Raw genomic sequence first — 18,818 nt, forward strand, 5'->3', positions numbered from 1 at the left:
TTCTTAGTTAGACGCTCCGCTGATACTTCGATGCTCCACGGTGGGGAGGATATTCAAAAGTTGCAAGAAATTTTTTAAAGAGTTTTGACAGATTATCGGAAGGTACGTTTGAAAACAGTGAGCAGCCTACATAACAAAGTAAAAATGAGAACAAGCCTAGGGAGAGACCCAATCAGCAGTCATTGAAGCTGTTATTGACCTCAGAACTCCAAGTGCGAATTACTTTGGGGACAATGGGTGGCTTCACACCGTCGGGGTCACGTTCCATCAGTGATGCTGGATGGCGAACAAGTTTAGCACCAGAAAAGTGAGACGATGGACGGAATGCCAAGTTAACCACTTTTCAATCACTAAATATGTGCTGTATTTACACCCTCCATGCGTGTGTGTGTGATGTAACCACGCGACGGAAGGAAGCTGTGACCCTGGGAAATTGTGACCTATAATTCACGAAGCATGCGGGGTACATTTGGGAAAAACATCCAGGGCGTTTGTATGCAAGGCAATGAATAATACATCCCATTCCCTTGTTTTACTTGCCTCATTTAGTCATACTTCTGAACGCCTGAAAGTATTCAAAATATGCTTTCATTTCAGTTTTTGAAGGATTGTTTACAATTTGCAATGAACTATTGTCCCTAACATCGCGTGAGTCAAAAAAAGGTGTACATGGGGCTGAACTGCCGGCAGGTGGAACACAAAAGCACAAATTCACACAAGATAAATGGGTGAAAGTTTTACATCTGAGGTCGTGCTGAAACCCGGGTCAGCTTTCTCTAGATTCTATTCACAAACATGGTACTAGATGACTTCGACATATGCTCTGCGGAGTTAAGGCTTTGGGAGGATTTCATTTTTGACACATGCCCAAGTAACACTCCACCTTGACGAGTCATCTAGTCCTGTGAGATCCGCGGTTAATATATTTCTAGGCACAAAACTCTCTCCATCACCGGACAAACAAAATATTCCCGTGAAAATTGTTATTGAAAGGTGATCTAAGTCAAGTTAGCCTGATATCTGTGAATAGAGCATCATAGAAACTTCCGGTGTTCCAGTGGTTGGTAATGGAGCAATAGTTATTCATTTTCATCCTTAGTTCATCAACTACGACGATGTGAGTGGAGGGAATGTATTGTGATAGAAAAAATTGAACTACCTTACGTGAATGCATCAACATCGGTGAGAGTGCTAGATACAAAAGTGGGGTTGTCTAACAATCGGATCGGCGAGTTCGATGGAGGGCACATGAACGCAGCAGCCCCAAATCACACCACACCAGACATGTGGTTGTGTCTTCAAAAGTGAAGATGGATAAAACCTGAAATTGAGTCTCTGAAAAGTGAGAACCCACGCTGAAGATGCCGCGCATGAGCAACTGATCGGGGACAATTCTGTCTTCTGCGGCCTGGCGGTCTCGAGTTTGCAATCTAGGCAGGACAAATGAAGGTTTGTTTCGAAGAAGTCAGATTAATTACGTCAACTTATGAATCAAGCTCGCTTTTTCCTTTCACACAATGTGGCATGAATGATTCAGGTGACTTAATGTTAGTGTACACTTTCTAGTAGTGCTCTGACGATCAGAACACAAAAAACTGGAATTCCAAAATTACACGCAACAAATCGTCCAAATCGACAAATCATGCAGTCGGCCAGAATTCACCATTGACACCTGAAAAGATGCAATCTTGTTGGATCATCTACGTGCATGCAAGAAAGAGAAGAACTAGGCAAATGAAACACTTCCTTTTCGACCGATCACTTCCATTTCCTCGAAAGCAGGAGGATGGCTGAAGTTAAAGATGTCGCGTTAAACACCACTGCAGACGCCTCGAGTGCTGCCTGTCGAGACACATTCATTTCTGCTCGTCCTAAAGTGCAGCAGAAGTGTGTAAACAAGTCGCTTAATTGAAGTTTCACTTTTAGAGCCTAGACGGTTCGATGTTTTCGCCAGCATCTGCACGGATTCGATTCACAAAACGATGATTCTTTGATGTCAAACAAAGAGGTATGCACCAGGTCCGCACCAATCTGAGAAATAAGATTAAGCGGTGTTAGCTTTCGCCATCACTTCGGTGGAGCACTCCAGTACAAACCCTAGCATTCAACCACAGCACAAGGCCAGACATCAAATGGCAGAATGCATTTGTCCTTCTAATACAAAATGTAAATAATATGCTCATAGGTATCCGGTCAAACTAAAATGGTTGTACAGTGAAATCTGATACTTTCTCTTGCAAAATAGGCACAGAATGAGTATGCTGGTGAGTGATTGTGACGTCACAGCCAAGGAAGGGGAGGGACGAGTACTCCCCGAGTTAATCAAAGGGATGTCTACCACCATAGACCCCCACGCCGTTACTCCCACTGGCATCAGTCGCGTTAGCAGAAGCAGGAGAAGGCGTGGGAGTGGTTGCAGCCATCCTGCGATAAACGAGAAGCCAGTCCCTCACGATGTCCTCTACTAAGCAGTGTCTCCTTGTTGGCAGACACAGACGAGCCAGGAGCAGACCCCGACGGGTCGACATCGTCTCCAGCCGATCACGAAGGAGTTGGGTATCGCTTGGGGCCTGCAAAGGGAAGTGGTAGTTCAATTCACCGTCTCCTCTTAGCAAGGCATTCAGTGAACGTAGAGGTGCTACCCACCCGCCTGACGAGAAGCAGGCTCAAGTACTCTGTGAGTCTCTAGACATGGGCATCTCCTTCATAGGGCTCACATTATCATCTTGCGCACATTTTTAGATCTTTCTTTCATGACATCACGTCTCATAAACATGTCATCAAACACGACAACCGCCTTTCCAAAATCCACGACAATTTGGCGAGAGCTTGTGTTTTGAAATGCGCGATAATGGAATAAACACGAAGTCCACTTACAATTTTTAAGCAGTACCTCACAACAGATATTTACTCTGCACCCCTACCGAAGGCTCCACATACCAAATAAAAACCCAGCTTCGACGCCAATATCTGATCCAATTAATCTACTTCTGACAGTCGGTTCCATGATACGACTTTTTAGACAAACTGGAATGTGGTAGGAGGCCGAATGAAGGTGAGCAAACATCGGCCAAAATTTCATTTTGCGAATGATCAGAAAAGCTTTATGAAATGTGAATTCGCCTTTTTACTATGGATTCTATGATTAAAATATATATGTGGTGAAAGTAAAGTGCCAAAATGGATAAACTAGCCACCATCCAAATCTACCTTGTCTCCATTTTGAGCTCTAGCACGAATACATCAAATCTATGAAAGACGACGAAAGGACATGCCATTCCCTTTGAAGGAGTTGCCACCTAGAATGATCCTGTGAATTGTTTTCCTCCTTAAAGGTGGCTTACAATCGTGAAAGAGGATTTCCTCTAAGGATAAAATGAGAAACAACATTTTCCGCCATTACAAACCTTGATTTAGCAAGCGATTTTAAGATAGGCCTCAAAAAAATTCTAGGACTAATGTGAATCATCGCAATTCAAGTTGGCTTTTCCAAATCAACATCAGGCATCAATTTAACGGTAGTTTTGGGAAGAGTCTTTTTTCATGTTCATACGAAGCTTCAAGTTTCAAACCTAGGAAAAAATGACTAAAAATCCCAAACATTTTGGTCAATGGACGTTTTTTCAACACATTTTACAATTTTAATGAAATGAAATAAAAACCAACACAAGACATCGCATTGACCTAAAGTTATGACAAAATCAGCAGTGGGATTCGGCGATTCCGTACAAACTGCGAAGGTATTCCATTTTGAGCAAGTGTTTCGATAGTTTATACAAGAATTACTGCAGAAAATAGGCAACCCTTATAAATGGACAGCATTGAGGTGTGCTCGATCCGACCAACCCTGTCGCTTATTATGTAGCAGGGCTGACGTTCGCCTGATATGACCGCGATGTCATAAAGGAGGTAGCGATGCACAGAAACAGCAACGCACAACAGCGTATGTGAATGAATGAGCATCACTTTGGCAGAAAGATAGAAAAGGGAAAACTGCACTATCACCTTTTCGCAGATTTATTGGATGGAACCACAAGATTAGCAAGAATATGAAGGTGGAGGAGAAAGACGAGAAGCCCATTAAGCTGCATAAATGGAAAATAAAAAGGGGCAGATTGAAAATCGTACTATGGGTGACTCAAGTGAAAAAAAGTAATATCTAATCGATGATTTGGCGCCTTTCGGATGGAATAAGAGTAGTATTAAGAATGCGAAGTTGACAGAGCCTGGGGAGGAACCACCAGAAGGACGAGATTAACAATGACTAACTACAGTACTTATGGGAATGAAAGGTGAAGAGAGTAGTGAACTCATTGGAAGGAACACGAAGAAGTGAATGAGGCATTTACAATAAGAAAAGCCATCTGATAAAAAGGTGACAACATCGATGATGGAAAAAGCGCAAAGCCTACCACAGCACTTTTTGAGGCGAAGGGGATCGGCAGCGGAGTACCGTGTCGATCAAAAAGGGGCAGATAGATCGAGCATTCAGAGACAGCGGGAAGGTGGAGCGGATCGCACCGCTCAGCTGAAGCGCAATCCTCCATCTCCCCCTCCGATTTTGAAACAGCGGCAGCTGCAGAGGAAGAAGCGGTAGATGTAACGGTTGAGGCGGGGGTGACAGAGGAGCCATCAGAGGATAAGGAGGAGGAGGTAGATGCGGGTGAAGCAGGATTGCGAGGTGGCTCGATAGGAACGAGGGCGGTGAAGTGACCTCGTGTATAGCCGAGGATTACAGGATCGCGGGAGCAGAAGGTGGACTCCCAGAGCAGTGGAAGATAAACCCCTGAACAGCAAAGGGGAAAACCATAATCGACTGTGAGAAGTACAGTTTACCCCCATTTTGCACTTATCCATCAACCGATTATTCAAACATGCTGATAGTCAGAATGAAGATCTTTATGGGGCACAGGAACAGTGAAAAGTAGGAGCATCCCAATTGGACATAGAATTGATATTTATGAACCCGTAATGGATAGATAGTAGTCTGAACAACAACAAATAATGTAGATTATTCTATCAAGCAGCAGTCAAACACAAATTCAAAATAGTAAAATTCGACAATTAAAAAATTTTATAAAGCAAAGTAGCAGTCAACGAAAATAAATCTAAAAACTGGCAAAAATCGACAAGAAAAGTTGTTTGTCGTCGGTCTTGATATTTCACTATCCAATAACCAGGAGTTTTTGACCAAGTGACGATAAGCCAAAGGCAATCCCGCCTGGGAGATTTCAATGTGACTTTTATTATGACAATTGGTACGTCAGAATCATTCCTAGTGATGACCTTGATTCTTAAAAATTAACTCCATTCCATTCAGCCAAACGGACAAGTGCACTATCCTCTCAATTCGATCTGAGTTTGGAAAAGGCTATTTATTCATTCGTTACATGGGTGCTTGAATAAGTATCAGGCGGAAATCGACTTATAAAAATGGGTCTCATTTTAACTGAAGAGCGACCTATATCATTGCAACAACGTATTTGTTTCTCAGTCCCCTACTTTCCAGGAATCTCAAAAGACTTTAAAACACGGAAAACTTGCCAGATGGCAAAGCGGAGGGAAGGCTCTAAACACAACAGAGTTGCATAAGGTCATGTGATTTGGTTCTACAAAACAGCGTACACGTCGTAAAGCAAAGCACAATCACATTCTTGAGGAAAGAAAACAGGCAAGTACTACGTCAAGAAAACGCCACCAGCTTTGAGCCAACATAAAACAGGAGGTTGCAGACGCAGTAGACATGCTATCGACGCATAACAAACAGAAAACTAACCAATAAACATAAGAAATAATACAGTAGTTTGGGGAGTCTGCCTGAGTTTTTAATATTCGAGCTGTACGCATCAACATTCCAAGAGACTTATAAAAAATTACAAAACTGATCCATCAAAACGTCATAAACAAAAGCAAAAATGTTTAACGGTCTTTCAAAATTAGAAATAGTCAGTAACATATAACCACTACATTAAGTGGGATATACTTGAAAAATGATTGGTTTTAGTTTCGCAAACGAAGAACTACGAACCCATAGATTGTCCAGAGCTCTACAGATCGGTTCAAAAAAACCATCCAACGACAAACGACCTTCGGGAAAACAGGCACTCAGCAGGTGCGTGGCTACGATATCGAGAGCTAATGGGAACTGTTACTTCACATTTTCCTTACAAATGAAGCGTGAAGATATTGTTAATGGTGTAGCTCAGCAAAAGGATATTGTCCATCAGACACCAAGAAGGAACAAGAAAGCCACGCAGCACGACAGCACTCTTAGGTCACGTGGAATACATAATGTCACGCATACTTCGTGCCCTGCACAAGTAAGATTAACGCGAAAATTTTTGAGAGAACGACGAAAAGGGATACATTTGTATAAATGGGTTTGTTATAGCCATGCTTATGGAAGGTTCAAAAGTAAAGGGAACTTTTAGCTAAACAACTTCTTCCTAGAAGTGGAAAATGAGTTCCCTTTACATGGATATGCTTACTCCAGCTTCTAAATAGGCTTTGTTCCTAAAAGTAACTTCGACACAAAAAGACACCCAGCATAGCCCAAATTTTTCAAGTTATAAGTAATCGCGGATGGATGTGCTATGTTTACTGTTCATTCAGCTATCACAACTGAAACTGTCAAATAAAAACAGACGCGGTCGTCCTCGTGACGTTTGTACTGCTGAGCTACTGAACATCCCATTACCTTACTGTGTCCGAATTTTTTTGTACGGTTAGATACCTGGGAGCTTTACGCTCTAGCCAACAAGGATGTATGGAGTGGACCACGACATGAGCGTCGGCCCCCGATACGACAGTTTCCACTGCGTGTAGTACCAGCATGATAAATTGCCATCTTATGGAATGCCTATTAAATTAAGAGTCCCGGTTTGTCTTATATGATCCTCATATATGCAAGCAACAAGATTCGGACGAGCGATGAAAGAAGAGGCAACTACATAATTCTCTCAATCAGATATTTAAAACCAAGCTGCATACTTTTCCAGTCGTGGCACTTTAAAACAGGGTGTTGTATGTTTGGATTTACTGACATCCGTGTTGTCTTCTTTTACTATTAGAAAATAAAGGAATGAACAACTGCCTCAAACTATTATTGAGCATGAAGCTCAACACGCTATATGCTGGACAAAAGTTTACGTATGACAGGGATAGACGCTGCTTTTCTTATCACAGTAGGTGTAGTGTAGGTGGACAGAAAGTTGGGCAGCGAAAAACAACCAAAAGCCACACCCAAAAGACAAGATCAAGTGAAACTAGTGCAGCTGGAAGTAAAAGAAATTATAGTCGACATCTAAAGGGAAGAATTCATTTTTATTTTTACAGAAAAACGCATGTTCCCAATTAGGGCGATTGCAAACTTTCATCTCTCTGCTAGATAGCATCCGTTACCCTGCTCACGCCGCATATACCTCTAACCTGCCAGTCATTCTGTATGCTGAAAAATAAGGCCACTTCCTTTTAAACCACACATCATGCGATATTTCCACCCATGCTAATGCATGTTTACTCTGACCTTCCCCTAGTATTTCGGCTCCCTATGCTCTGTTAACGATGTGAATGTCAAATCAACCACAAGCAGGTGTCTTTTTGGGGGTAAAGCTTGTCAGGTGTTAATACACCTTCCTCCATCCAGACCACACCAACTACTGACCTTCAAAGTTTGCCAGTCCGATTGGTTCGTCGCGGTAGTTGTGGATGTACTTGACACCATATACGATGATTGGCCTACGGAGGACGTGCGCAAGGACGAAGATGTGAATTTGCTCCAGAGGTGAACCTAGTAGAAGAAAGAAATCAACTGCCCCATGAAACAACTCTTATCACGGACAGCAGAATACAACAAGGACACCATCAAATAACCTTATAAAGTTCACATACACGAACATGAGATGCATTGGCGTAAGAGGCTTTCGTTTTTCAAAAAAAAAGCACCCACACGCACTATATGGTGGTGAAATAGCACAAAAAAATCGCGTACAACGCGTTTACCAATGCAAAACGACTTATTCCTAAGAAATCACAGACTTTTTCAGCCCCAAAATTGAGGCTCCAAATCTGACACGGAGCACAAAAGAGCTGTCGACCTCTTGACTAATAGAAACATTGAGTTCGCACAGCAGATAAAGAGCATCAATACCAGGGCTCTTGGCTAATTGATTAGGTTAATGCTTCAAATTCAACCACAAGACGTGCTGTCCACAAAGACATTTATAACGAAAAGAGGGGCAGTTACTATTTGGCTCACAACTGTGACGCTCAGATTTCCTCACCCGAGCTACCACTTAGCATGTTTAATGAAAAACGAAGTGGATTAGAATAAGAAAACTAAAACATTACTCCATGGTCCTCGATTCTCCTGAGAGGCAGTAACAGCGGACGTTTTGAACACCTAGCGGTGTCGCTATATGGTCTAGATAGGAGGGAATAAGTGGTCATTTTGTGGTCGTGTAAACCCCAACATTTGGCCTTCTAGGTCTTCCGATACCAACCCCTTTTAATGTTACGTTTAGAATTTCGTTGAGAGGATCACTCATGAATATGCCTACGGTACCAATAACTATCTTTCATTTGGGGGGGACTACCATATTTCTGCGGTCTTTAAATGCTACCTGCAAGGAATTCTATATCAGTACATTACCTTTTGATTTAATTGTTTTCGCAAATAACCAACGCACCTAGTACGATCGTACGACCCCTTTATTGACTGCAAAACCTTCAGCAATCATTACAGCTATGATTCCCGAATTTGGCCCTACCCTTCGACTCAACTGTCAATCAACCAATAGAAAGCAACTCCCTCTTTAAGGGAAAGGGGCCTACGGGTTAGACTGGCTGCGGTCAAAGCAGAATGCCAATCTCGAAGGAGTTGCTCTTCATCCGGTTGATATTGGCTAGCGGCCTGATGGACTTCGTGTTCACGCCAGATTCGGTAGAACTGCCCCTCGCAAGCTCTTATGCTCTCGGTCAACGCATGACGCAAGGTACTCTGCTGGTCGAACACTCCCCAGCAGGCCTATTCGAAAAAGAGGAACTAAGTCAGTGGACTCATTTATGTGTGTAGGTGTGGGTGTGATAACGGGATGAAAACCACGTTCGCTGACTGCAGAAGGGAATGATGACGACGGAATACCATCGATTAAAACGCGGTTTCACAAAGTGCAGCCTCAAAGCGAAGCAGCATAGTTCTCACGTGTTAGGTTCGTGCCCGTCTCAACCACAAGATATCTCGCCTGATGCCTTAGACTTGGAATGCCAGCTGCATCACGCACACCTAGCAGTGTTCCGAGTTTCAATAATTAAGATTCCAGTGATGGATAAGTTAGGACCCAAATAATCCAAACATGACAAATGAACGTCAGAAGATTGTACACCCTAATGAAAATAAATGTGAAACCCGTTGTGGATCTACAAACATCGTATAACTAGGTGATACAAACGAGTAAAACAATTACATTTAACAGCTTCGTAAAAGCGTTCATCTGGTTATCTTGCATTAAGCCAAAGCAAAAGATTATGGTAAGAATCTGCTAAACATTATGAAATATGAATGAGCAACACTTCATGTAATTGATTTTGATAAGATTCAATGATACAATAGTGAATAACAGTAAAAAGCAAGTTTCACTGCTTCCATAAGCCAATTGTGGAAAGCTTTCACCACAGAGTAGTCGGGAAAATATCAAGGGTTGAGTTACTCTTATGCAGAAGTCAACTTTTTCATGCATTTGAATGATGTTCAAAACGTTTTCACACTTCACTTTTTCTTTGGAAACAGTCAAGACAGAAGAATTAATAATTGATCTATTTCAAATGAGTTTTATAAATAATCCTGTCTGGCAAACAGGCTGCTTTCGCATTTTAGCACTGGCCTACACTGAGTACTGTAAGTTGGTGTGCTAGAGTCACAAATCCACCGCCAAGAACGAGGCTGGTATGAGTGTCATATTCTCTATCTCATGGAGTTGCCTATGAGTAGATTGGAAAGTTCGGAAATAGCTGTGCAAGTATGGTGGATTCAATGCGTTCTGGCTGCCGAATCAGATACATCCACAGTCAGAAAAGTAAGGGGAGCCCTGAACTGATTCATAAAATGAATAACAGCTGAAGAGGCTACAAGAAAAGTTCTATGTAAACTAACTATACTTTTCCTTGGTTCATCATAGCCCCAACGTATGTCAGCCGGATAACTAAGCAACTGAACTCAGCAGCAATCTTTTGCTTACATTACAATCTTTCCATACTGCAAATAAATTTAGGTTGAAAGGTAGTCGGGTGACAACATTCTTCATAACTGTGACATCAATCAAGTCGGAAAAATCTGACCTTAGCACAACGGTATCAACTCAAAGGCAATGTAATAATGCAGTTATATCTTGCCCTACAATTACAGAGTCCTCAAACTTTATGAAATCGAGGTGTGACACGAATACGAGAAACTCCTACAAAAGCACCACATATTGGATCTCCTAAAAACTACTTAAATACCTGCATAAGGCTATCCAGCAAGCAATCACCGTCAGTTCGATTCCATAGGGCTAGAAGTCGACTGGTAGGCTGATTTTGTTGTCCCTCAACGACCCACCAATTGATCACTTGGCTTCGAACCTCCAGTTCTGAGGACACGAAAAAGAGGAGAATAAATGAAGGATACAATCACGAATTCCGTCTAATGAAGCAGAAAACTAACCATTTTGAACCTCAGTATCACAGAGCTCTTTTAACATCACCTCCCGTGATGAGCAGGGCAAATCTCTGATCTCTGAGGGGAGATAAAAGGTACCGAATTCAATAAGGTAGGAGCAGCGAAATGACCCCCTCCGTTGACGCACACATGAGTCCAAGAGTCGCCGCAACTCCTTTGCTGCACAAGCGCTTGACTGGCAGACCGAACGCTTGGCACCTGGCCTTGTCAGAGAGCTTGTCGGATAAAGGGCCGAAAGACTACTGACCCACTCGGTCCGATTATAGAATCTCGCTAAGTCAAGTAGCGAAAGGCCAGGTTTGAGGACATTACTCTCGCCACTTGACCACTGTTCCAGCATCTGACAGTCCTGTGGGGTGAGTTGGCGAGAGGAGAGAGGAGACAGAGATCCGGCAGTGAGAATAAACTTTTTAAGAACATCAGAATCACCCGTGATGACGGCCTTGCATGCAGAAATCCAGTCGATGGTGGAAGTGATAGTACAGCTGCTAGAGGAGGCAAGAGATGATGGTGGAGGAGAGGATCTACACATGACACAGCGCTTGGATTTCGGCCAATTTTCATAAGTGCATGAAGGACAGATCCACTTAACGACACCCAATGACGTGAGGGATGGAGAAGAAGGTAAGTAGTCAGTAGAGGGCTGCTTTGAGGTGGAGGCAAGGGGTGAAGTGGTGCCGCATTGAGTACAACGGCCGGATGCGGCCCAGTTGTCATAGGTGCAAGTGGGGCAAGACCAACCCCCGCTGAACAACTTGGAGTTGCTCGTATCAATGCAAGGTGACTTGTTCTCCACTGGATGGTATAAGGTCTGCCGTGGGGCGTCACAGAGAGTGCAACGTAGGGAACGTGGCCAATTCTCGAAAGTGCAGCGGGGACACGCCCATTTTCTAGCATCCTCGGCCATTTTATATTTCTGCCAAAAGATCGACAAGTGCCAAAATATCACAAATTCCATGTATACCTATTCTTATGTAGGTATTACTGGAATACTGTGTGGAAGAAAGCGAAACGGTAAAATTCAGTTCCTGTCGAATATCCCAATGCATGTCATGCAGCAAACAGCTGATCAACTTCACACTAACCCTTACAGAGAATGTGAAGATGTTTACGCGCGGGGGCATAAGGCAGGAGCTGATATTGTTTACAGTTTAACTCAAATTATGGAAGGTACTTCGCTCAATAAAGTGAAGATTGTAAAATGATGCAACGACCCAGGAAGAAAACAAAAAATAGTCACATCACTTATGAAATACAAAAGTTCCGCACAAAACTTACGAAGGATTCCAAGGGGAGACTAGAGCGAACGACTGCACAAAGCAGAAAACCAACCTCGACTAAGTGAAAACGCGCTGCCCAAGCCTCATAAGGGAGTCGGTTTAAACTATGAACTATGATATATTTGGCCTGCAAATTTATCAACATAGGATACAATTAAGTTATAAGAATATTCAGAAAATATAACCTTTGCGATGCGATATTACTTGCCAGTGATTTCTAAGGAATGGGGAATTTTGTGCAAAATGTCTGTATTCCTCCTTATTCCTTCCGTTTAGCCCTAACTCGAAGGACATTATAATGCACCGCTAGATATTCCTCTATTTTACTTCAAATGTCTGTTAAGATTATTTTGAGCCTTAACTACGCACCATAACTGCAGGACGAGGCTCGTAGACCTCCTCCTCCCCCACAGTCTTAGAACACCCAGGTTGATTTGACTTCGACAGGTTTATTAGGATAAGTAATTGGCTGAAGCAAGTACAAGTTCAGGGGGTGTGGACACAGAACCACTCTCTGGGCTGCAGCGCGATGACGCCTCAGTCAGGAAGTTCAACTCGTATGCCCGCCTCCTCACTCTTAAAATAGTACCAAACATTTTAAGTATTGCGGTAACTGTACCTAGCAACCTGTTTCCTTTTATCCTGTTGGGGATTATCATGAGCATTCTTCATTATCCCCATATACATCTTTACCTATATTTTGTTTAACACTGCATTTGAGTTGCTATGTTTGAGCATACTTTTCCCTGCAGCTGCATTAAGTTAATCATTTACTATTGGTGTTTATCTACTCTGTAGGGCTTTTTAGAAAATTTGTTGTCAATTATAACACAAGTCATAGTCCAAATAATAGCTAATTGCCTTTGGGTGTCACCTTGGAGCTATCACTTATTGTTAGTATGGATCTACCTAGTCCCCGGGCGGTGCGTTTTTCACCCCTCTATATTTACAGTTTTGGTTTTCTACGAGTTAGCGCCTAGTGTATGGCATGTGACTGTGTTTCCTCTTCCCACAAGATATATTTTCTGTTGGTTTAGCCTATAGCGCCATTACTTCATGTTCCCCTTGCAAGTGAGACCCCATCCTGTGTATTTTTTTCCTGTTCTAAGCAAAGATTATCCATAGTATTTTTGGAAAAGGAAGCGGGCTATTTACAGACTGGAAACTTTGTATGGCTCTTGGCAGTTTTTAGCACTCAAATGCTTACTCCTACTGGATGTGTCAAATGAACATTTCTACTCAACCACCAAGTCATTAAGTTCTAATTCAATGATTTCTTTCAGTACCCTAAAATGTACAAACCCCATATGATACATCCCACTCTTATCATTATTATTGCTATCATTGATGAACCATCGGAAAATGGTTTTGGTGACCTCCTCAGTTCTAATTTTAGCGGGAATATCTACTATGTGACTATCACAACTTGTCATTATTTTAGGAGGAAAAAGCCGTTCTCGAGTCAATCTACACTCTTGATGAGTTGAGTATCTCAGACGACTACAAAATCCAGTTTAGGGTAATCGTAATCCCAACCTTCTACGAATCACCAAACGCAGCTAGGCACTCCTGGCACTCTTGGATCTTTTGTCGTCAACATCACATGGCCCAAAGGCTACCCTTTCACTCCCCCAGTCGTGGATTTGGACGAGTTTTGTAATCATCACGTTCCCCAATCCATGAGAGATTCCATCATCAAGGAGCTGAATGAACTGGCATTGGAGAATAGCGGAGAACCTCTGACATTCACTCTTATCGAACATTTGCGAGACAACATAGAGGAGTACGCAAAGCAGTTAAAGGAGTTCAAAAAACGTAATACTGATTCAAGTATAAAGCAGGCAGAGACGGAGGAAGCGATGGTTGGTTGGGAGTTAACTTCCGATGCCTTTATTAGGTCAAGAGGGCAACAGTGGAGAAGGAGGTTCTGACGAAGGCACAGAAAAGGAAGCAGTTGAGTCGATTGGACGAGACAGGAAATTTGCCGAGAGGATGGAATTGGGTTGACGTTATCAAACACCTGAGGCAGACTGGTACTCAGGCAAATCCTACGGCTTAAATCTGGTTGTTTTCATAAATGCTCTGTGCTTTCATTGACGCTTTGAGTAATTTTCTGAGTAGGGGTACCTCCGAGTATGCAAAAATAGATGCAGATGATCAGAAACCAGAGTAGGATAAATTCGAGCGCGACACCTTTAAAGTACGTGTTTAAGCATCCCCAAGAACATATTTCTATTTCTGATAGTCAATGGCTAGAAAACTAGGCCCAATGTTTCACAAAGCCATTATCAAACCGAGTCCTGGACTTGTACCGACGAAAACGTGTTCACGATATAATTGGCCTGTCCTCCGTACAGAAAGATAATCATTCACCAACGACATGGTCTACCATGCTCTTAACGGCTCTCGCTAGGCACGCAGAGCTCTCTCGGGAATTTGCAATTTACGTGCGGATCCTGCTTCGAAGACAAATCGGTTTTGTGAATCTTCACTTCCATTACTGATTATCGAAAAGTCGGTAAGTGTAGCACCTCGCAGGTGGATGCTTCCTCATAAATGACGGAAACGAATGCTATGAGACAAAAATAATCAACTAGGAAATCAAAGTCGTTTACCAGCGACACGGCAGCCATAGGTCAAACTAGTGGACATTCATCGACACCTAAAGCTGGATGTCTTACCAAAATACGGTAAAGATTGGCTGGGTACAAGAGTGTAGGACACGGAGGGGTTTATGTTTGGAAGAATTCGATCATGCCAGCTAGAGGTGCGAATCGACGAAATCCCCATGGAGCCAGTCGCCCATTAGTCTCCCAATGATGCAAGCAGAAGTAAACATGCCAACTCTTCAAATGCTTAATCTTGCGTGGGCGGAGTAAAGGGCACCACCAAGTTCAACCTGTACATTGTGAGGGGCCCATGGAAGGAATCAACACCGTCACTGAGGCGAGTCCAACTGCGTAGAGCTAGTGGTGGGTGGGATGAAAGCCCTCAATAGAGACCCAAATTTATGCAGAGAATTAGTCAAGAACGTGGGCGCTATTTCTAACAAGCTGAGCTGTTTTATAGCAACAATGAGTAATCAGGCCTAAAAATGTTAAGGGGATTTCTTCTACGTAGTAAGGGGAAAGGAGCCGCAGTTCCAGTGACCGACCTTATGCAGCGAAAGAATAAACTAGGTAGGGCTTTATACAGCAGAAAGAAAAACACGACACTGGGAAGATATCTGTACAAGAAATGGACAATGTTACTTTTTGACCAGCAATCTCCTCCTAACCACACGTTTGGAAGTGGATGGGAGCGATTCCCTCTCCATTTTGTTTTCCATATCTTCCATCTCGATGTCCATCTGCTCGACAGAGTCTTCCTGCTTACTCTCAGCTGTTTCAGATTCCCTTGCTGAAGCAGGGTAAGCTTAATTAGAATCAACTCACCATTGGGGGCTCTAATAAGGTGCATTTGCGTTTCGACCAATTTGACATCCTCTTTCTTGCGTAATTCGATACCTTTCTTGAGCCTTTTAGTAAGAAACAGCTTTTCACGCTTTTCTTTGATATGACTAATAGTTTTTATTGCATTTACTAGGAATAAGTTCTTCTTTTGAATATCAACATACATGTTGTAACTAAATTCTCGCGACTATACTTCTGAATGACATTCCTCTTCCTTTCAAAAGTCTGAGCAAAGTCATCGCTAAGGTCCTTTTTGGCAAATTTTCTATAGGTTTTAGTCCACTTTGTCTTTCGTGGTGCTCTCTTTCTCTTAAAAGCCTTGTGGCATTTGCCGCGGCAGAATCGAAACTCCTAAAAGCGTCTATACAACTTCTAAACATTACTTTGCAGTCGTTTCGAACAAACATTATTCCATGACCCGGATAAATGGGACTAGAACAGAACCAACAGCGATAGATACGCATGTTGTAAAACTAACACGGTCCAACTCTGGCTAGGAGCGCACCGTTAGAGGGAGGATTAGCCAATCATAACTTGGGTTGGAGGATTCATTCAAACATAAGCCCGTAAAAGATAAATAAATTTGGGTTAGCTGATCAGGTATATAAATAAAAGGCCCCACAGAATTACTAGACTACGTATTACAAACTGAATTAGTGCCATTACTGGCAGAAAACGAGCAACAAATTAGTCATCGTTCATTTAAGGCCGTCTTTACGCTTGACCAGCTTACAGTGACAGCTTACTCTATTTATTTGGGCAGACAAGTCTAACTATTTAACCTGCAGCTTGCTTTATTTTTCAAAAGTGCTTCATTTCTATGACATCAACTTCAAGTGGTACGCAATATCTTCCCGAGGTTTCCTTATAAACAAATCTGAATATTTTGGTGGCAAATGCAAAAAACTTTCCATTTATCCTTGTTTCCGTATACAAATAGCAATTTGTTTGTTTTAAACTTTTGGCTCCTGCAAGAAAGAGCAGTTGTAAATACTGCCAATTATTAAATTTCAAACAGCGTCTTTAAACCTCAACTACTCTTTGATAGACTTATAAGAGCACAATTTGGCCTACTAGTATGAGAAATAGTTTATTGTTAGCGTATAAAAGGATTAGGGAGCTGTACCACCCTCCAGTCCTACCTGACGCTGGTGTGGAGAAATGGGTATTGCTGAAGTACAGAAAACTGAGATCACCGGCGTGATACATATACTATACTCCTGAGCGGATGCAAAATGTGCTGAACTTAATTATCCGCACAGTTGAACGCAGGGTTAAACAAGCACTCACAGCACCACATAGCTACGGGTGTGGCTAAAGTGCGACATAGACAATTTTGTTTACATGCAGGTAAATCCTTGAAATGAAGTAATTTTCTGCCTTTGCTTTTATGTAAGCCAATAGCTTTACCGCTCATGCTGCTCTATCTTTAAAAGATGATGGTGTGCATATCCTATCTAGATAGCTCTTAGTGGCAACGTTTTGGGAATCCACGTTAATGGTTAACAAACCTTTTGAATGGATACCCGGTACCTTGCCTTCGGACTAATGAGTTTCATGCATAGATAATTTCATGTTAATACTGATATAAATTTTAGATTTACAATTAATGGTTTTCAAGCTAAAAGCGTTGTGCCAAGCTGTTATTGCTTGCTGCAGTAATTAGGTCAAAAGCAAGGATTTGGTGTATTTATTCGAAAACACTTTCCTTCTGCATTCTATAATTTAATCTCAGTAAGGTAGTTCCTTGTTAAAAATGTGGGACTTGTTGATAAAAGCGCTAGTGGTTTCATCATCTGTGTCGCCAACTACCTCGCATAATCCCACCTAGGCTTCCTTCTATGTGAACTAAGCGTAGGTATTCACTATCTCTTATCACAGCATTATTTGTTGAAAGGCATATTGGGTGTCCGTCGAGGTGCTTTAATTGCAATAAATTTTGCAACTACTATTGCATGATTTCGAAGTAAGCCATACAATCCGATTAATGGCTTATTTTCGAGGTATTTCTTGGGTTCCCACTGCTAGTAAAATGATAAAGTGAAAGTATTTGTAGAGCTCGTTGATTTTAGGTGCCGCCGAAATTTCTCGTTCTAACTTTTCTCAAAGTGTAGCAATTTTCCCGAAAGAGAAGGCAGAATTTAACGGCCTCTGGGGAAGACTTTATATGGAGGCACGAACCGAATGCCCAAAACCTTACATCGTGTAGAGCGCAAAGATTTTATTCGCCTTGTCTTTTGCAACTGGCTAGTAAGCAATGGATTTGGCAAGGTTTTTTGACAAGTCGTGTTTTTTCAACTGCTCTTATTTAACCTTGTCACGAAAAGTGCTCATTTTTTGGTGGAAAAAGAATACGACATTTAGAAAATAGCCCCTCATATGGAAAATATAGCTACAAATCTAGTGAGCTATGGCGGAATAAAGTGGTGCACCGTTTTCCACTTTTCGTGTAAGAGGTCCAGCGGTATATTTTCCTGTTAAAAACTGTTAAAATAATTACTGTGGTTGGCATACTCCACCGGAATGCAAAAGTTTTGATACATTAGCAGAATTTATGAATTTGCGGCCATCTACCATGCCATCTAGCCTACCTCATTTTTCATCTGTAAGGGATAAACGGATTTGATGAGTGCAAATGACGACTTGCAACCTTATAAAGGTTAACGTTTTGTGACCTGTAGTAATGATAAGGCCATTTGGATCTACCGGAAATCTAAACTATGGGTTTGGTAAAGTTGAAACTTTTACCAAGAACTGATGCCAAATTTGACAGAAAACAATAATGTAGTGCTTTTGAATACCACCAACGCTGAAAAAAGAATGGATGATGTTCTATCGGATTGTCCACTATGGCACCAACCGTGGGTTTTAACTAAACATCTCGTCTTTCCAATGGAGAAGAGTTCCCTTTTCGGCCATACTGCCAAGCAAAGGGACTACCGGCGCAGACCAAGTAGAGGCGCAATTAAGTTTGCTTGTCAGCAAATATCAAACCAACGCCTATTATTACTTACTTTTCTGGACATAAAAAGTTCAATGCACTGCCGGTATGAAGGTGTTTGACATGTCTGTATTCCCTAACTTTCAAGCTGCCAAAATAAATACAAGGGCCATTCAAATTAAAACGATTTTGATGCACCGAACTATCCGTCCATCCATATCTAAGAAAAATTCAGTTCTCCTATATTGCACAAGAGAATTAATGGATAAGTGAGGCCTCAAGGCACACTGAAATATGAGTTACAACTGACTAACGGAGAAAGTCCGGACTGCAGGGTCTGATAATAAGATTTTTGGCTTTGGGAGCCTCTCCCAGTTCAACTGCGAGAGGCCTAGCTAAATTCGCTGCCAATTCACGCCCCTGGTCAGTCC

The 18,818-nt window shown here is 42.1% G+C and overlaps 3 protein-coding genes across 3 annotated transcripts; 1 reads left to right on the forward strand and 2 right to left on the reverse strand. All coding sequences in view use genetic code 11, as the record gives it.

Moving 5' to 3' along the window:
* Positions 1-1,213: 1,213 nt before the first annotated feature.
* On the reverse strand, positions 1,214-11,621 carry EGR_05103 (Ubiquitin thioesterase zranb1-A; the record flags this gene model as incomplete). Its single annotated transcript, XM_024494352.1, has 8 exons — positions 1,214-1,430; positions 1,763-1,871; positions 2,339-2,570; positions 4,413-4,786; positions 7,664-7,789; positions 8,833-9,025; positions 10,498-10,625; positions 10,700-11,621. The coding sequence occupies 8 exons, from the start codon at positions 11,619-11,621 to the stop codon at positions 1,214-1,216; spliced, it is 2,301 nt and encodes a 766-aa protein (XP_024351301.1).
* A 1,272-nt stretch (positions 11,622-12,893) lies between these two features.
* On the forward strand, positions 12,894-14,053 carry EGR_05104 (RWD domain-containing protein 4A; the record flags this gene model as incomplete). The annotated part of the gene is made up of 4 exons (XM_024494353.1): positions 12,894-12,917; positions 13,436-13,513; positions 13,554-13,856; positions 13,892-14,053. 4 exons carry the CDS (start codon positions 12,894-12,896, stop codon positions 14,051-14,053), a joined length of 567 nt encoding a protein of 188 aa, XP_024351302.1.
* A 797-nt stretch (positions 14,054-14,850) lies between these two features.
* On the reverse strand, positions 14,851-15,910 carry EGR_05105 (putative ribosome biogenesis protein RLP24; the record flags this gene model as incomplete). The annotated part of the gene is made up of 5 exons (XM_024494354.1): positions 14,851-14,950; positions 15,246-15,393; positions 15,429-15,575; positions 15,611-15,797; positions 15,830-15,910. 5 exons carry the CDS (start codon positions 15,908-15,910, stop codon positions 14,851-14,853), a joined length of 663 nt encoding a protein of 220 aa, XP_024351303.1.
* Between the last annotated feature and the right edge of the window lie 2,908 nt (positions 15,911-18,818).

This window comes from Echinococcus granulosus (genome assembly GCF_000524195.1).
Source record: "Echinococcus granulosus chromosome Unknown EG_S00035, whole genome shotgun sequence".
In the NCBI taxonomy this organism is placed as follows: Eukaryota; Metazoa; Platyhelminthes; class Cestoda; order Cyclophyllidea; family Taeniidae; genus Echinococcus; species Echinococcus granulosus.